At 42.2% G+C, this 15,737-nt stretch overlaps 1 protein-coding gene across 1 annotated transcript in view; it reads left to right on the top strand.

Annotated features, from left to right (window-relative positions):
* Positions 1 to 15,737, top strand: part of Lhx8 (LIM homeobox 8) — a 27,937-nt gene that overhangs the window by 6,830 nt on the left and 5,370 nt on the right. Inside the window, exons 5-7 of the mRNA XM_008853636.1 lie at positions 1,512 to 1,732; positions 2,241 to 2,344; positions 7,264 to 7,359. Coding sequence (XP_008851858.1) covers positions 1,512 to 1,732; positions 2,241 to 2,344; positions 7,264 to 7,359 — 421 coding nt within the window. The remainder of the gene's footprint in view (positions 1 to 1,511; positions 1,733 to 2,240; positions 2,345 to 7,263; positions 7,360 to 15,737) is intronic.

The following is a 15,737-nucleotide window of genomic DNA, read 5'->3' as shown; positions in this document are numbered from 1 at the left end:
AAGTGTGAGCATGATTTTGAACATGACGTATTTCTTGCTTATTTGCATTTCCAAATGAGAAATGAAAGTTCATTTTGAAATTCTGCATAGCAAAGTTTGTAACACTAATTACGTTGTTGATCCTGTTTCAAAAAGTGATTTGAGAGCTTAGCAATGAATTTGGATAAAATGCATGGGCAATATAAAGCACTTTGTAATATCCAAAGTCCTTTTATAAAATCCAAAGTCATTTTATGAAATCACAGAATTTTGTAATTTCAGAAGTTTACTTTTATAACTATCAAAAATGTCACAGATTCAACCCCATGCGCTCAAAACTAGTTTACTTTCGTTTATAATATTAATAGTAAACAAAAGCAGTTTGAGAATTTTAATGTTTGAAACATTTATTAAAAATTTAGTTCTAAGCTGGGTGTGGTGGCACAGGACTTTAAACCCAGCACTTGGGAGGCAGAGGCAGAAGGATCTGGCCTGGTCTACACACTGAGTTCTAGGCCAGCTGGGGCTATAGGGAGATCCTGTCTCAAAAAAACCAAACAAAAAATCTAATTCTTTAGGGTTTTTCATATTTATGTTCTGGAGTCCATTTCTAGAATTCAGTGCTTTAAATAAATTTGTAATGTTTTTAAAGATAGCCATGGATTCAACACAGATACACATGCTAATCTCCGGTGAGTGAGACTTGCAGAGCCACAGTAGTGATTGTGGTAGGAGAACAAACAGGGCATCTAGTCACTCAAATTGGAATGGGGGACAAAAAGAAATATTTACCTTTTGCTCAGTCATCTTGCTAAGATTGACTTGCTATTAGCGTCTAGAGATGTTTCTGGAACTTTTAGGTGTCATTTCCACACTCCTGTGGGTGGCAATGTGATCATTTTTCTGAGTTTTTCTTCACCTCAGGGCGGAGATGTAGTTTCTATGCATTCTTCGATCATTTCCCATTTAAATATTTTCACATTATGTCTCTTTAGTCATCTCAACTTAGTTTTGTGTTTATTCTGTTTCTGGTGCTAGGGATTGAACCCAAGGCCATGCATGCACTGCACCACTGAGCTACATACACCCCGGCCCCTCAGCTAGGTTTTAAGAAGTCAATATTTACATGTAGGGTTGATACACTTATGCCCATTTAGGTTGTCAACCTGGAGAGAGAGAGAGGTGTGCTGGGGGGACAAGAACAAATCTGGGGCCTTTAACCTATAACTGTTAATTTGACACAGTAAGAGGGATGTTGAAGCTCCAATTTTACTTATTGTAAAAGAAAATCTAAAAGAAAATCTAATCATCCTTCCCAGTACCACTGAGGATTTATTTTTAAAGCAGATTTGAACTGTGACCCTATCTCAATTGCTTACCAAATTTACTTTCAGAAGAACTAATTCCTGTTTCACTTTCAAAAAACGGACTCAGATTACTCAGTGAAGCTTGATAATACATAGTTTGAGGGTAGACTGATAAATGCCTCACGAAGTATTCAATTCTTCGCCTCTGCCCCCCGTGCACTGTAGAAGGTATGGAACGCGCTGTTCTCGGTGTGGGAGGCACATCCACTCTACTGACTGGGTCCGCAGGGCCAAAGGCAACGTCTATCACCTGGCGTGCTTTGCATGCTTTTCTTGCAAAAGGCAACTTTCCACGGGAGAGGAGTTTGCACTGGTGGAAGAAAAAGTCCTCTGCAGAGTGCATTTTGACTGCATGCTGGATAATTTGAAAAGAGAAGTGGAGAATGGTAAGTGTGCACTTAAAACATTGTTGAGTCATTCCAGACAGGAAAGAGAGAAGTTGATGTTTTCTCAAGACCATTCTAATATATTATTTTGTACAAGTTATAATTGTGGCAAAATTCATAAAGCATTCTAATACTAGCAAAAGTCTCCATCTGTTGGTTTTCAGGGAACGGTGCGGTGGATATGTTAGCTCATGCCCAGTTCTGAGGCAGGAGCCTGGAGTTGGGGTGTGGCTTTTATTTCTGTGTACCTGCCTGCCTGCCTAAGAATGGGCCTTGGATGTATACTTTTAACTTTTTGAACTTGTGGCTAGGTGCACAAAACTGTAAATACTATTTCTACAGTATATTTCCAACATGCCTTAGGAGTAAAGTAATTCAGAAGATACATGTGATTTACAAGATAGATGTATATTCACACCAAGCCAAGAGGTGTAAAGAAACAATACTCAAAATGGGTATTGTGGACCCACTTGAGTTACCAGCTATGTGGTTTGCTTTTAAAATGCAGGTAATGGGATTAGTATGGAAGGAGCCCTCCTCACAGAACAAGATGTCAATCATCCAAAACCAGCCAAAAGAGCTCGGACTAGCTTCACAGCTGACCAGCTCCAGGTAGGCATGACAGTGAATTTGTGATTTTCGAAGCCCCTCTCCAACAAAAACCCAAAGCAAAATAGAAAAGCAATTTCAGTGCTGCTCTGATGTTGTTCTATGCTTTTTTTTTTCTATGTACGAGTGTATTGCCTGCATGTATGTGAGTGCACCTGTGTCATGCAATGCCACGGAGGTCAGAAGAGGGCTTCGGATTCCCCTGGAACTAGAGTTAAGGACAGTTCATAGCCGCCATGTGGTTGCTGGGAATTCTCTGCAAGAGCAGTCAGTGCTTTTAACCGCTGACCCATCTTTTTAAAAAGCCTAACTTGATGACTTGTGTGAACATAGTTACTGCCTTAAAAAGTTTACTTGTGATTCCAGCATCATGGTTCTAGTCATGTTAGCTTTGTTTCCTTAAGCTCCTTTGGTGTTGACATCAAACTGGAGCACACTGTTGATCTGTCCTGCCTTCCTGATCGCTACAGACAAGAGCATTTTTATTATCACATGTAACTACCACAGAGATGTATGGGGACTCCACTGAGAGGCAGCACGTGGACCTGTGGGACTCAATGTACTGGTCTTCACATCAACTACAGGAGCTCTGTAATGGACGAGACTGCATGGATTTTGAGCAGGAAAGCATGGCATCTGTCAGATATAAATAGGAATCTACTGGTTGGCTTCAATCAAGTAGTCCCTCTTCTGTCTTTAAAGAGATAGACAGTAACTCTAGTGTTTGATGCTAAAAGTTGCTTCTGCCCTGACAATTGAAGGACTGCCTTCACCATGGCTGTCTTAGATGTTCCCGCCATTAGTCTGATTTGTGCTAATTGTCAAGAAAAAGAATGGCTCCTTGCTTTATAGTTTAGTCTACCTGTATAATGATTCTTTATGCCACTTATTCAGATAGTCAGATCACGTTTTCTAAAAGATCACTGTGGCCAAGGCACTTGTTTTATGCCAAAGTAAAGTGGATTTATTGTGCTGCTTCCATGTAACGCCAGGTGCATTGAACGTCCTATTAACTGTAGCTCAGGACCGAAGACATTTCTGTCATGTTAATGAATGAAAACGTTTTGAAAAATCACTTGTAGTATTCTTAAACTGGTCAGCATTTCAGACTGCTACCATAAAAATTGAGAGTATTTTAAAGAATGATTAATGGGCCGGAGAGAGATGGCTCATCAGTTAAGATCACTGGCTGCTCTTGCAGAGGACCTGGGCTCAATTCTCAGCACCTACATGGTGGGTAACAACTGTCCATAACACCAGTTCTAGGGGATCCAGTTCCAGGTGATCTGACTCTGTCTTTTGATCTTTGCAGGATTCCATGACATGAGTGCACTTATAAACATGCAGACAATACACTCATACAATAGAATGATAATAAAATATTTTTTTAAATAAGAATGATTAGAAGGGCAGCCTGGATGTGACCAGCTTTCCAAGAGAATCTAAATCCCTTATGAAAAATAAAAATGATAATTTCCTGGGATTTCTTAGGCATAAAGCATGCTGCCAGTAAGTAACTAATAAAAAGGCAACAGAAAGAACTGTCTGTGCCCTGTCAATCCGATGCTTTGCTGGGGTGTGAGAGAGATCACACATGCCCTGAAGTTGAGGTGAATTCTTATTGGAGCTTTCAAGAACACCCATTTGCTAGAAGGTGTCTGGGTTAAAACAGAATCTCTAATAGAAATGTATCTTGTTGTTTTGAGACAGTGTCTCCTGTAGCCCCAGTTGGCCTGGAACTTGCTACATAGACCAGGTTGGCCTCGATCTCACAGAGATCCACCTGCTTCTGCTGAGTGCTGGGATTAAAGGTGTGTGCCACCAGGCCTGGAATTTATCAGTTTTTAAGTGACCTGCTCCCATGCCTGTGCCTTTGATTTATGACTTTGATGTAAAAATTTACTAGTAAAATTACAATTGTGACACTTTGAAGGAATGGTAGGTAGATGTACAATACCCGGTAGGAAGATAATTATAGAAAAGAAAGTGGAGTATCTGTGGAGGTCTTTGCAGGCCAAGCCCTGTGCCAGGCGCCTTATCCATGTTACCTTCAATTCCTTATGCACCCAAGAATTCCTCAATGTGTATACCTCTCTCAGAGGTATACGAACATCCTTCAAGGCACCCTGTCCAGGAAGATGGCAGAGAAAAGACTGGGTCGCAACTGACTTCTCCAACCTCTGTTTTCCACATGGTTTGTCCTCTCAGAAGGCCCTGGGTAGAAATCTGCCATAGCAGAACCCTACTCTATAGCAGCTGTAAAACAGGGGACTAAAATTTGGAGTCTGTGGTCAGGCTTCCTATTCTAAACTGCAGAACTTCACAAAATATTTCAGTCACGTATCACTATGCAAAAGTATGATCGGAGTCATAAGTTGTAAAAACATTTACCAGAGTCAGGCTTTAAACACCGAAAGCATGTATTAGATGTGCTGTCAAAGCTTGGCTCATTTACCCAGTATTCATTAGCATTGCTTTCAGGCCAGGGATGGCTGAAAAGAGATAGAATTCTCAGTGGTTCTTTTCAGAGAGATCCAGGATAGCTGTTGATTTAAAGAGGAAAAAGCAACCTGAACCAGATTTTTCCGGGTTCTGTAATAAATCAGCTGATATACTCTCATTGTCTAATTATCCCACATGTCACATATATATGAAAATATATTCAAATATGGAGTGAATTTAGCAAAATAATAAAATAATCATCTGTGAACAGCAAGTCAAGATGGTCCACGCAGTATCTCCTTGGCTAGATGAGTGTTAAGAAGGGGATGAATAAGTTCCTGAAATTGTATCTCAGACATGGCGAGAAGTTTCAGATTCAGAGGCGTATGTCTCCAGATATCTCAAATATGGCCCCACAGATAAGACTGGTTCTTAAGAAGTTCCAGTATACACCATGGCTCACTTATAATAACCAGCAGTTGGTATTAAACAAGTCGAGGCTGGCTCCTGCTTACATCTGTTCTCAGGTTAAACTGCCCAGCTGTTACTGCATGCACTCCTGGCTTTTCTTGTAGCCCTCTTGGTCTTAAATGATGACACCCGCAGACCTGCTTTGACCACATCTGGAGAGCCTGGGGAAGGAGTGGAGTAGATCTCAGCAATATTAGCATCTGGAGAATAACGAAAAACTACATAGAAACTTAAAAGGTCTTCTTTTCCTTCATTTTTTGTGAGACCAAATACTGGCATTATCGAAAGCAAGACCAGTGGATATGTCCTTGTCTTTAGAACATTCTAGTTCTAAATGTCCAGTGTGGCTTTAATTTTGTTTCATTTCTCGATGAGAAGTGGCTTTGCTAAATGTACGTTGATTCTTTTATTAAACTTGTAAATTTGGAGTGCACCCATGAAAGGAGCACTGCTGGTTTTGTTGTTTTGTTTTTAAGCCAGATTATTAATAATGGCCCTATAAGCAAATTCCCAACTATTGGTTCTTTATGAAAAATTAAAAGCATAATTTGTTCACTGATTATTCCTGTCTTTGGGACACTATGTGCTCAGCCACACGTAAGAACACACCTTCCTTCCTGTAGGGAGAGGGGGAAGAAGTGCGTTTGGAAAAGGGAAGGAAAGACGAAGAGATTAGAGATGTTTAGTCCATTTTTGCCAAGTTTTAAAATTTTTTAAAATCATTTTCCACTTATAGTGAGTGTATAGATATGATACAGTTGGGTGGGAAGCAGGAAAGCTTGATTCTGGAAATATCCCTAACCAGGGACTCTTAACCGAAAGTGTCATTTGTAAACCTCGCAAGGGTTCTGGACCCACACTGGACTTTTTCTCCACGCTCTCCAGATTTTCCTCACATTGTCAGGGCCACCAACTGCGCAGCATGTACAGGCAGGAGTTTAACTCTGGGGAAAATGCTTGGTGAAGCTTTCCTCTGGCCCTCCAGGAGGTGGTTACTGTGGAAAGTAGACGGACTTGCACAGAAACCTGGACCCTGTGACAAAGTGAGGTGGCAGAGACCGTATTACAGGACCCAGTGGAGACTGGGGAAGGGCGAAGAGGCAGCTAGTGCACATTCTCACACCTGTGGTCAGCACAGTCCGCATGCTCTACATACCCTTAATCTTTCTTATATGCCCTTTGTATTACAATCCCCTTGGCTGACTGTCAGTAATGAAATTCAAGTACGCCACCAGATTCTCATGATGATTCTCTCTTCCCAAAGAATCCCAAACCCTTGATCGACTTTGACTTTGATTTGTTCTTCCTCACCTCCTTCTACTTGGCTCCCTTTGTTACTGGCATTGCTATATTTTTCTTATGAGAAATTAAGGTCAGGCTCCCCACGCCCACCCCCTGTATCAGTACCTCACAGCACTGGCACAGGGATGCCAATACAGAGCTTCATGGCAGGATCACCTCTGAGTTTTTTCAAGAGATGTTTAGACTCTGCTAATTTTAGATTCAGATGACCAATAATGGATATCTCCTTTTAAGATCACAGAGTCCCTTACATGGAGCAAATGCTCCACCCCTCCCCCACAGTGATGGAGTCATTACAATATAGTAGAATTCATCTCTTGAGCTGTGTGCTATTTATAATTCAATGAAGATTATATTAGAGATACTGAATCTGTTTAGGTCCATGGAGATAGTGAGTTGTGATTTGTGTATTAAGTCTCCTGTGTTGGAGCATTTAACAAAACTGGAAGCCACGTAAAGATAACTTATTCCTAATGGCATAGAGACTCAAAGTTTTATGTTGCAATGGGTTAAATTTTAAAGCTCTCAGGATAACAGCTTATGTGTAAACTTTCAAAGTATGCCTTCTTTCCTACCTCCACTTGATTTTCAAGTGGTGGCTACACCCACCCCAGTTTCTTTTGTGTGTCTTATGTGTCCCATCACCAAGGTGCAAATGGTCAAGCTGCATGTTTTTAACCCTTTGATACCTATGTTTTTAAAAATAGGTTATGCAAGCACAGTTTGCTCAGGACAACAACCCAGACGCACAGACCCTCCAGAAACTGGCAGAAAGAACAGGCTTGAGCCGACGTGTCATACAGGTGAGCACTTTAATCATCAGTCAAGAGACACAAAGAATTCTAAATCTGAGTCTTTAAGTGTACACTTTTTTATGTGCATGAGAAAATATCAATTTCCACTGCCACTTTAGGTCCTCCTTCTCTGATTCAATTTTTCTTAAAGTCTGACAATGATTTTTCCTGGACTTGGCCACCATTCATCTGATGACTCTATTTGTACATCTTTATTTGATACACACAGCAGCCCTAAGACCCTCAGACTAAGAAAACCGCTGTGAACTTCTAGCCTAAATCTAGTTCCAAAGTCAGTGTACTCTCCTCACACCCCTTCTTTCCCTCTAATTTTCTTCTCTCTCTCTCTCTCTCTCTCTCTCTCTCTCTCTCTCTCCCTTCCCTTCTCTCCCCCCTCCCCCCTCCATCTGGGGGTGGGGTAGAGTCAGAGAGAGGGCTGGATAGAGAGCTACAGACTGATTGTGGTGACCAGGAAAGAGAAGTGACTTTTTAAAAAAAAAAAAAAAACAGAAACTTAACTGAGAGTGTAGGCCTATAATTCATTCCGGAATATTTTTTACTATTTGCCCACTGATGGCAGTCACTGGCAACTTAAGAGTCTGTAACAGAGAAGAGGAGAGAAGTTTGGTATTCTTGGTACTGATGTCCAAAGAAAGCTTGGCTGACTCTTGGGAGGGACATCAGATCCCCTGCACCTGTGCTGGCCATTGAGTCAGTGCTGGTGGTGAGTGGACCTGCAAACAGTATTTAAGGAGTGAACAGGGCACCAGCAAACAGGTCTAATGTCTTGACATTGAATAGATTCCTTTACAAATTCTGGTAGAAAAAGTGGAGGAGGGACCTGAGGGGGAGAAAGGATAGGGTCAGAGGTGCTGTCTGACTAGAGCACAAAGACACCCAGATGAAGGAAAGAAGCAGAGAAGCAACAGAAGCCCCAGGAAGTCGGGGGCGGGGCACTTTGGGAAGGAGGTGGCTTCCTGTGTCAAGACAGTATAGAGACCCCAGGGATAAGGAACACTATTTTAAAGAATTGAGTTTCTAAAAAGTTGAAGGCACTAATCATAATCAACAACATCAAAAACTGTCCAAAGTGTGTATAAATTCTTTTTTTTTGTACAACTAACACATGTTTTTGCAGCTGTGTGGTTGATCCTGGTAGGTTTATTCTTCAGGAAGGGGAAGCATTTTGGGTGAACATATCATCCCTCCAGCTGGAAGCACCCTAAGAAAGTTGCAGCTTCTCCAAAGATGGGGTTCCCAGTGCCTGGGGTGGCTGCAGGGTGCAAGGCCCTCTCCAGAGGCGAGCCCTCTGCACTGCTCAAATGTTTGTGCTTATTTTTAGAAAGAAATGAACGAGGAGCCAGTTCAAAAAGAACTGGTTCTTTTAAGGAAGGGCCACTAGGTCTTAAGAGAGCTAGAAGTCTTGTTATATTGAAGACAACAGGAATGTGAGAATGGCCAGGCCAGGGAAAGGGAGGGAATAGTCTATACAGAGCAGGTCTCTTTAAATGTATGTGCAACGTTGTCCTGTGAAGGAATGGGTAAGCACTGGTTTAGTTGTTCATGAACGTCCCTCATGAAGGCTACAGCCATGGTGTGTTGCCATTGGTGGTAGTGAAATTTCCTTTGTGGATAGTTCAGACTCTGTGGCCTGGAGAATTCCTTCTCATTTAGGACTCTATGCAAGGGTGAGTTCAAGAAATCCACAGATCTGCTTTTGTGGCACTTAGAGAATATATTGCTGGATTGGGGCTTTTAATTTCTATAGACTGAATGTTAGATTTAAAAAAAGACTTCTTTTTAATTATGTATATGTGGGGAGGTACATGCATGTGAACACAGATGCCTCTGGGGGCCAGAGGCATCAGAATCCCTGGAGTTGGAGTTACAGGCAGTTGTGAGCTGCCCAATATAGGTGCTGGAGACCAAACTCTGGTCCTCTGCAAGAGCAGCACATCCTCTTAGCTACTGAGCCACCTCTCCAGCCCCTGAACCACAGGCATTTCTGATAATGTAGCAAAGGAAGGAGTGTGAGCATTCAACTATAGGGATGTGTGTGTGGGTGTGTGAGTGCACACACGTGTGCACACACATATCTACATGTAATCTACATACATACCCCTTCATAGCATTTTTGAAAATGGAGTGACTGGGCTTTCAAATGGCAATCATAGTCCCATCCCTCCCCAGTTTCTCCCTTGTTCTTTAGAAAGGATAAAGAAAAGGTTTATTTCATTTTTGTGGGGTTTTTTTTTTTTTTTTGAGACAGAGAGTAGCTGCATAGTCCAAGCTGGCTTCAAACCAGCCGTGCAGTGCAGCCTGGCCTCATTTTTCTGAGTGCTGGGATTATAGGCATCTGCACCATGCTAGGCTTAAAGAGAAGTTTTATGATCAGGCCACTATGTTATGTAAACTAGCCACCCAGAGGTTTGGTGGAAACAGAGGTCTGGCACAGGGAGCGTCAACCTCACCAGCAACAGCTGTGTTCTGTGAGGTCCTGTGACATCAGATGATGTTTGTGCTGAAGTCTGTGAATGATGGGGGTGATCCTAACTTTCAGACAGCATCCAGAACCAGTCACCGCTCACATTCCCCTTCATATAAATTATAAGTGGTCTGTCTTATAGAAACAGGAAAACATTGCTACTTCACTAATTAGCATATTAAAACCACCCTTCCAAGCTAAGCGCTATGCTACTCTATTGCCACCTGTAGTGAGTATGGAATAATTTATTTAATTTCTAATTTTCCATGATCATAAAACTGTTGCCATAAGGAACATTGGTTATCTGTCCTATACTCTGATGCAATAGTTTCCTTAAGATGACTGTCTGGAAATTAGATTGTTGAATCAGAAGATAGAACGTTTTAAAATATATTTTATTTTTATTTTTATGTGCATGAGTGTATTACCTGCACGTATGTAAGTGCACCCATGTGGTGCAATGCCTGTGGAAGTCAGAAGAGGATGTTGAATTTCTCTGGAACCTGAGTTATGGATGGTTGTTAGCCACCATGTGGGTGCTGGGACTCAAACCTGGTTCCTCTGCAAGAGCAACCAGTGCTCTTAACCACTGAACCATCTCTCCAGCCCCAAGACAGAACATCTTTAGGGCCTTTATGCAAAAATTGCTTCCCAGGAAGTTCATACCAATTTGTTCTACCAAGAACGACATACAAGGTTCCTTCTCCCCATCTCGTCAGAACCCAGGAGGCTTCAGTCTCTTACACCCCTGCCAACTTGATAGGAAAGAAAAATCTCAATTTTATTTCTACTTATTTTAACCAAGAAATATGAACATACTTATTTTTATCATTTTAAAACTGTATGTTTTATCCCACTTTTAAAAAGATTTTTTTCTTTTAGTGTATGAGTGTTTTGCATGCATGTATGTACATGTACCACACGCATGCAGTAGCCCATGGAGACCAGAAGAGGGCATTAGATTCCCTATAACTGAAGTTACAGCAGGTTTGTTCTCAAACATGAGGTGCTGGAAATAGAACCCTGGTCCCTCTACAAGAACAGCAAGTTCTCTTAACCACTGAGCCAGCTCTCTAACCGCCAACCCACTTTTCTGATGGGTTATTTTTTCCTTATCATACTGATCTTTAGTAATGCTACTCACCACATGAAGCTTGCGTGCTTATCAATTTCCTTTTTGTTTATATTTTCCTCATAGACTTTTATGTATTGAATTCTTACTGATACCTTCGCCCATCCTTCTGGTTCTGTCTACAAAGGAGGCCAGCATTGACTTTTGTTTCCCTAAATATTTGTGGTTTCAATTACTTCTCCTAAATTTAATTTATTCGCATTGGTTTCAAAGTAGAGGTTTTCTCTAGAGGTTTCTCTCCAATTACTAAGTATTTTCCCCCAAATCAGTAGGTCATGCTTTTCTAGTCATATAACTTTTCATTTCTTTTTTTGGGGGGGAGGGGGTGGTTGAGACAGGGTCTCCCTATGGCCCGGCTGGCCTGGAGATCCATCTGCCTCTGCCTTCTGAGTGTTGGGATTAAAGGCTGTGCCACCACTCCCGACTCATCTTTTTAATATACTATTATTTTTATATTTATTCATTTTTGAGATAGGTTTTCATGTAGACCAGGCTAGCCTAACTAGAAATTCACTATGTAGCTGAGGATGGCATTGAACTTCTGATCCTCCTGCCTCAGCCTTCAGAGTGCTGGGATTACAGGTGTGCACTACCACTCACGGCTGTTCATCCCCTAATTCCTAATATTTAGTCCCCCGACTTTCTAAAAGATTCATTTTATGTATTAGTTATGTGGTTTGTTCTGCAGTCTACCTCCCGTGGCCTGTTTTCATTTATCATTAGAACTCAAACGTTTTTTTCTCAGTGCAACAGTATTTATTTTTTCCCAAAATTTTATTGTTTGTACATTTCATATAATGGATAGTAATCAAATTTAGACCCACTCCCCATAGCTCTCACCCCCAGATTTCAGGCATTCTGTCATATATTAAGTCTTATTCTGTCAAGCGTTTGTACCCAGTTGTCCCTTGGTGCAAGTTCATCCTCTGGAGTCCACTCAGCCTGTCTAGAGTCGGTCCCTTAAAGATCTACTCTCCCTCACCAAGAAGTAATCATTTAGCAATAATTCCTCGGCTAGGCTTGGGCCTCCCTCCCATTTACCCTGTTCTGTGCTGGGTTTTTGTCTGATTGAGTCGGCGTGGGTCTTGTGCATGCTGTCACCATTGGTCCAAGTTCATGAGCAACTTCCCAGAGGCCTGAAAGTCTCTTTCAAGGTTGGTCCGTGCACCAGTCCTGGCTCTTAGAATATTTTTGCTGAACTCGAATGTTTTAAAAGGTTTTTGGAATTTCATTGGTGTATTGTATTTGGATCATTTCCCCCACCACCCCCTGTCCCCCAGGTCCCCCCTCCCTTCCAGTTTGTCCTCTTCTTTGATTATTATTGTAGCATACACATACATGCATTTGTAATGCACTGTCCATTTATTGATGTTCATTTGTACGTGTGGTTAGACTGACCACTTGGAATTAGATAACCTCTCAGGGACCTAGTCCCTGGAGAAAACTGATTCTCCCTCCTTCAGTTCATTATCCATTGATCACCTGTAGCTTTTCTTCTTGAAGTGGGACCCCATGAACCCCCAGCCCCCCACCTGGGCATGTCAGCTGATTCTGTCATTATGCAGACTTTGTTAGGCTGCCAAGCTGTGGAGATTTCATTGATGCAACTTTCCCGTCATGTCTAGAATGCATTAACTAGCAGCAGGTGTCTTGTTCCGCTGGCTCCTATAATCTTTCTGTTCCCCTTCCAGGATATTTCCTGAGCCTTAGGTGTCGAGGCTGCATCGTAGATGTGTCACTTAGGGCTGGGCACCTCACAGTCACTTTTTCTCTGCATTTGACCAGTTGTAGAACTCTGTAATCATCTCCATCAGTTGTATGAAGAAGCTTCTTTGATGAGGGGTGAGAGGTACACTTGTCTGAGAACATTTTAAACCATGTTATAAGAAAATTTTAACCTTACCAGAAGCTTGCAAAGCAGAGGAAGAAGTTCTCAGGCAGGACAGTCAGAGGATTTATGTGTGAGTTCTCAAGGCGGCAGTGACCTTGGTCTTTTATCCTGTCTGGAAACCCAGCTACATTTAGCTCTAGGAGTTACTTGGTACTTTGGGTCCATAGGCCTTTCTCTGCTCCATTAACCATGAACAGTTTTGCCAAGTAGCTTGTTGTGTTGTGGTCATCTTGTTTTTTATAATATTTATTTTTATTTTATGAATATTGTCTATATGTATGTAAGTGTACCAGTGTTGTGCAGTGCCCTCAGAGGTCAAAAGAGGGCGTCAGATCCCTTGGAAATGGAGTTGCAAATGGGTTGTTAGCCACCCTGTGGGTGCTGGAAATTGAACCCAGGTCCTCTGCAAGAGCAGCCAGTGCTCCTAATCACTGAGCCATCTCTCTAGTCCTAGTAATCGTTTTGTAATTATTTGTTGGTTTGAGACAGGATCTCATGTAGCAGAGGGTGGTCTCAAACTTCTATGTAGCCGAGGAAGGACATCCTTGACCTCTGGTCCTCCTGCCTCCAACTCCTGAGTGCTGGGTCTACAGGCATGCACTACCATGTCCATATGTACAGTGCTGGGGATGGAACCCATGCCAGGCATGTACTCTACACACTGAGTACAGCCCCAGTCATATTCTGCTTTTAATGTCAAACGTTCTTGGTATTTCTTTCTCAAGTTTTAGAAGGTATAATTGGGGTATGGCAGGTTTTTAAAAACACTTGTCTCTTTTTACAATCGACTAGATTCTATGCAATTTGTAACTTACTGAAGACAAAAAGATGCCTTGAAGACATGTGAGGACCATGGTGACTGTATGAGGTTCTCTGTAGTGCTTTGGGACAGTGACTCCTGGAACAGCAGATGGTGGCACCCCCACACACACACACACTGGAAAATGTAGTGCCTGTTGTTACAGGTCTGTGGGTGGGCCTGGGACTGGAGGCTTCAGGTGTCTCCATATGAGTTCCCGGAATGTAATGCTCCAGAGGAGGAGTGGAGAAGTTGTGACCTCACCCTTCTTTTCCTTGATGTTTACTAAGCCTCCAGCTAGAAACAGTCCCTGGGTGCTGTATATTAGTTTTCTGCTGCTGTGATGAGACAGTATGACCTAAAGCAATTCATGGCTGAGTTCGTTTGGGATTATGGTTCCAGAGGTGGGAGTCCATGGTGACAGGAAGGCAGGGTTGGCAGTAGCAGGAAGCTGAGAGATCACATCTTCAATTGCAAACACAAAGTTGGGGGTGGGGGTGGGGGGGCTGAAGTGAGACTGATATCTCAGCACCCATCCCTAGTGACACTTCCTGTAACAAGGCACCTCCTGAAGATTCCACAACCTCCCAAACAGCACCACCAAGTGGGGACCAGATGTCCAAATATTAAAGTCCATGGGGGACATTTCTCTTTCAAACCACCACATGATGCCACCTGCTCCAGGGCTCCGTAACCCAAGAAATTAATAGCTTTATTCCTTTGGTTTGAATCTCTTGTTTGTCATGTCAATCAAGCCTTAATTTTTAAATCCCAGGGGACAGGTCATGGCTTTGAAATCAGGCCAACGTTTCTTCCTATCAATTCTTTCCAGTGTCCTCTGTTCCCTTGCACCATGACGTTCCTCCTCACCAGCCCTAGACACGGATAATTCCCCTGGCCGTTCCCCGACTTGCCCCACTGGGAATGCCCCAATGCATTCTAATCCCAACATCCTTGAGGTTTTTATCTATTTCCTTATTTCTTCCATGAGACAGTTGTTTAGAATGATGGTAATTCAGTTTTATCCTTCTATCCATCTACCTACCTACCTATCTAGATTGTGTGTGTGTGTGTTTGTGTGTGTTTGGCAATGTCGGGAATTGTATCCAGGGCTTTGCCCATGCTGGACAACCACTCTACCATCGAGCTATAACTCAGCCTGTGATACTGTGATAGATTTTATATTTAAAGATTTATTTTTTAAATAATTTTATGTACGAGTGTTTTGCTTGCATGTGTTTCTGTGCATGCAATGCCCACAGCAGCCAGAAGAGGGTATTGGATCCCTGGAACTGGAGTTACAGACAGTTGTTAGCCATCTAACAACTGTCTTGTAGGTGCTGGGAACCAAACTGAGGTCCTCTGCAAGAGTAGCCAGTGCTCTGCTCTTAACTGCTGGATCATTTTTCCAAGCCCTTTATCCTGCATAGACCAGAAGAGGGCATCAGATCCCCTAGAGGTGGAGGTGTACACAAATGTGAGCCATCCAATGTGGGTGCTGGAAACCAAACTCGGGTCCTCTGGAAGAGCAGCAAACACTTTTAGCAGCTGAGCCATTTCTCTGTCTTGTGATAGAATATTTTAATAGCGTAACACTCTATGGTGAAGTTTTCTTTCATGGCAGAGAATTCAATCTCGGGTATATTAGTTTCTGGGTACATTCTAGCAGTCCAGCTTCATGTACCCAGATCTGGACCTACAGTCTCAGCAGCCTGGGATTGCATCATTGCCGTGATAGAACGGTCAGCAGAGTGCTTGGCACTTCGTGTTTTATGAAGTCTTGCCAGCTGGATGTATTTGTATTTTATTCTACTTAAATATGCCTAGTTTGTTCTTATTATAGACTTGACCTTGCTCTGAGGGAATAGTCTGTGTATTCACTAAGAGAAACTGAACTCAGCAGGTTCAAATGTGACCAGAATAACTGAATCAAGAATCTCGTAGAAAGCTTTAAGTTCCCAGTAGGGATTTTAATCATTTGAACAAAGATTTGAAATAAGTCCAGCAGGTGTCTAAGAATGCAGAAGTAGTTTCTTTATAAGTTTTGATTTTAAAAACCCTTTTCTGTTTTCCTAAATGT

This window comes from Nannospalax galili, unplaced genomic scaffold, assembly GCF_000622305.1.
Source record: "Nannospalax galili isolate Female #2095 unplaced genomic scaffold, S.galili_v1.0 scaffold387, whole genome shotgun sequence".
Classification (NCBI taxonomy): domain Eukaryota; kingdom Metazoa; phylum Chordata; class Mammalia; order Rodentia; family Spalacidae; genus Nannospalax; species Nannospalax galili.
The sequence above is the reverse complement of the archived record's forward strand: the minus strand, read 5'-3'. Positions and strand labels throughout refer to the sequence as shown.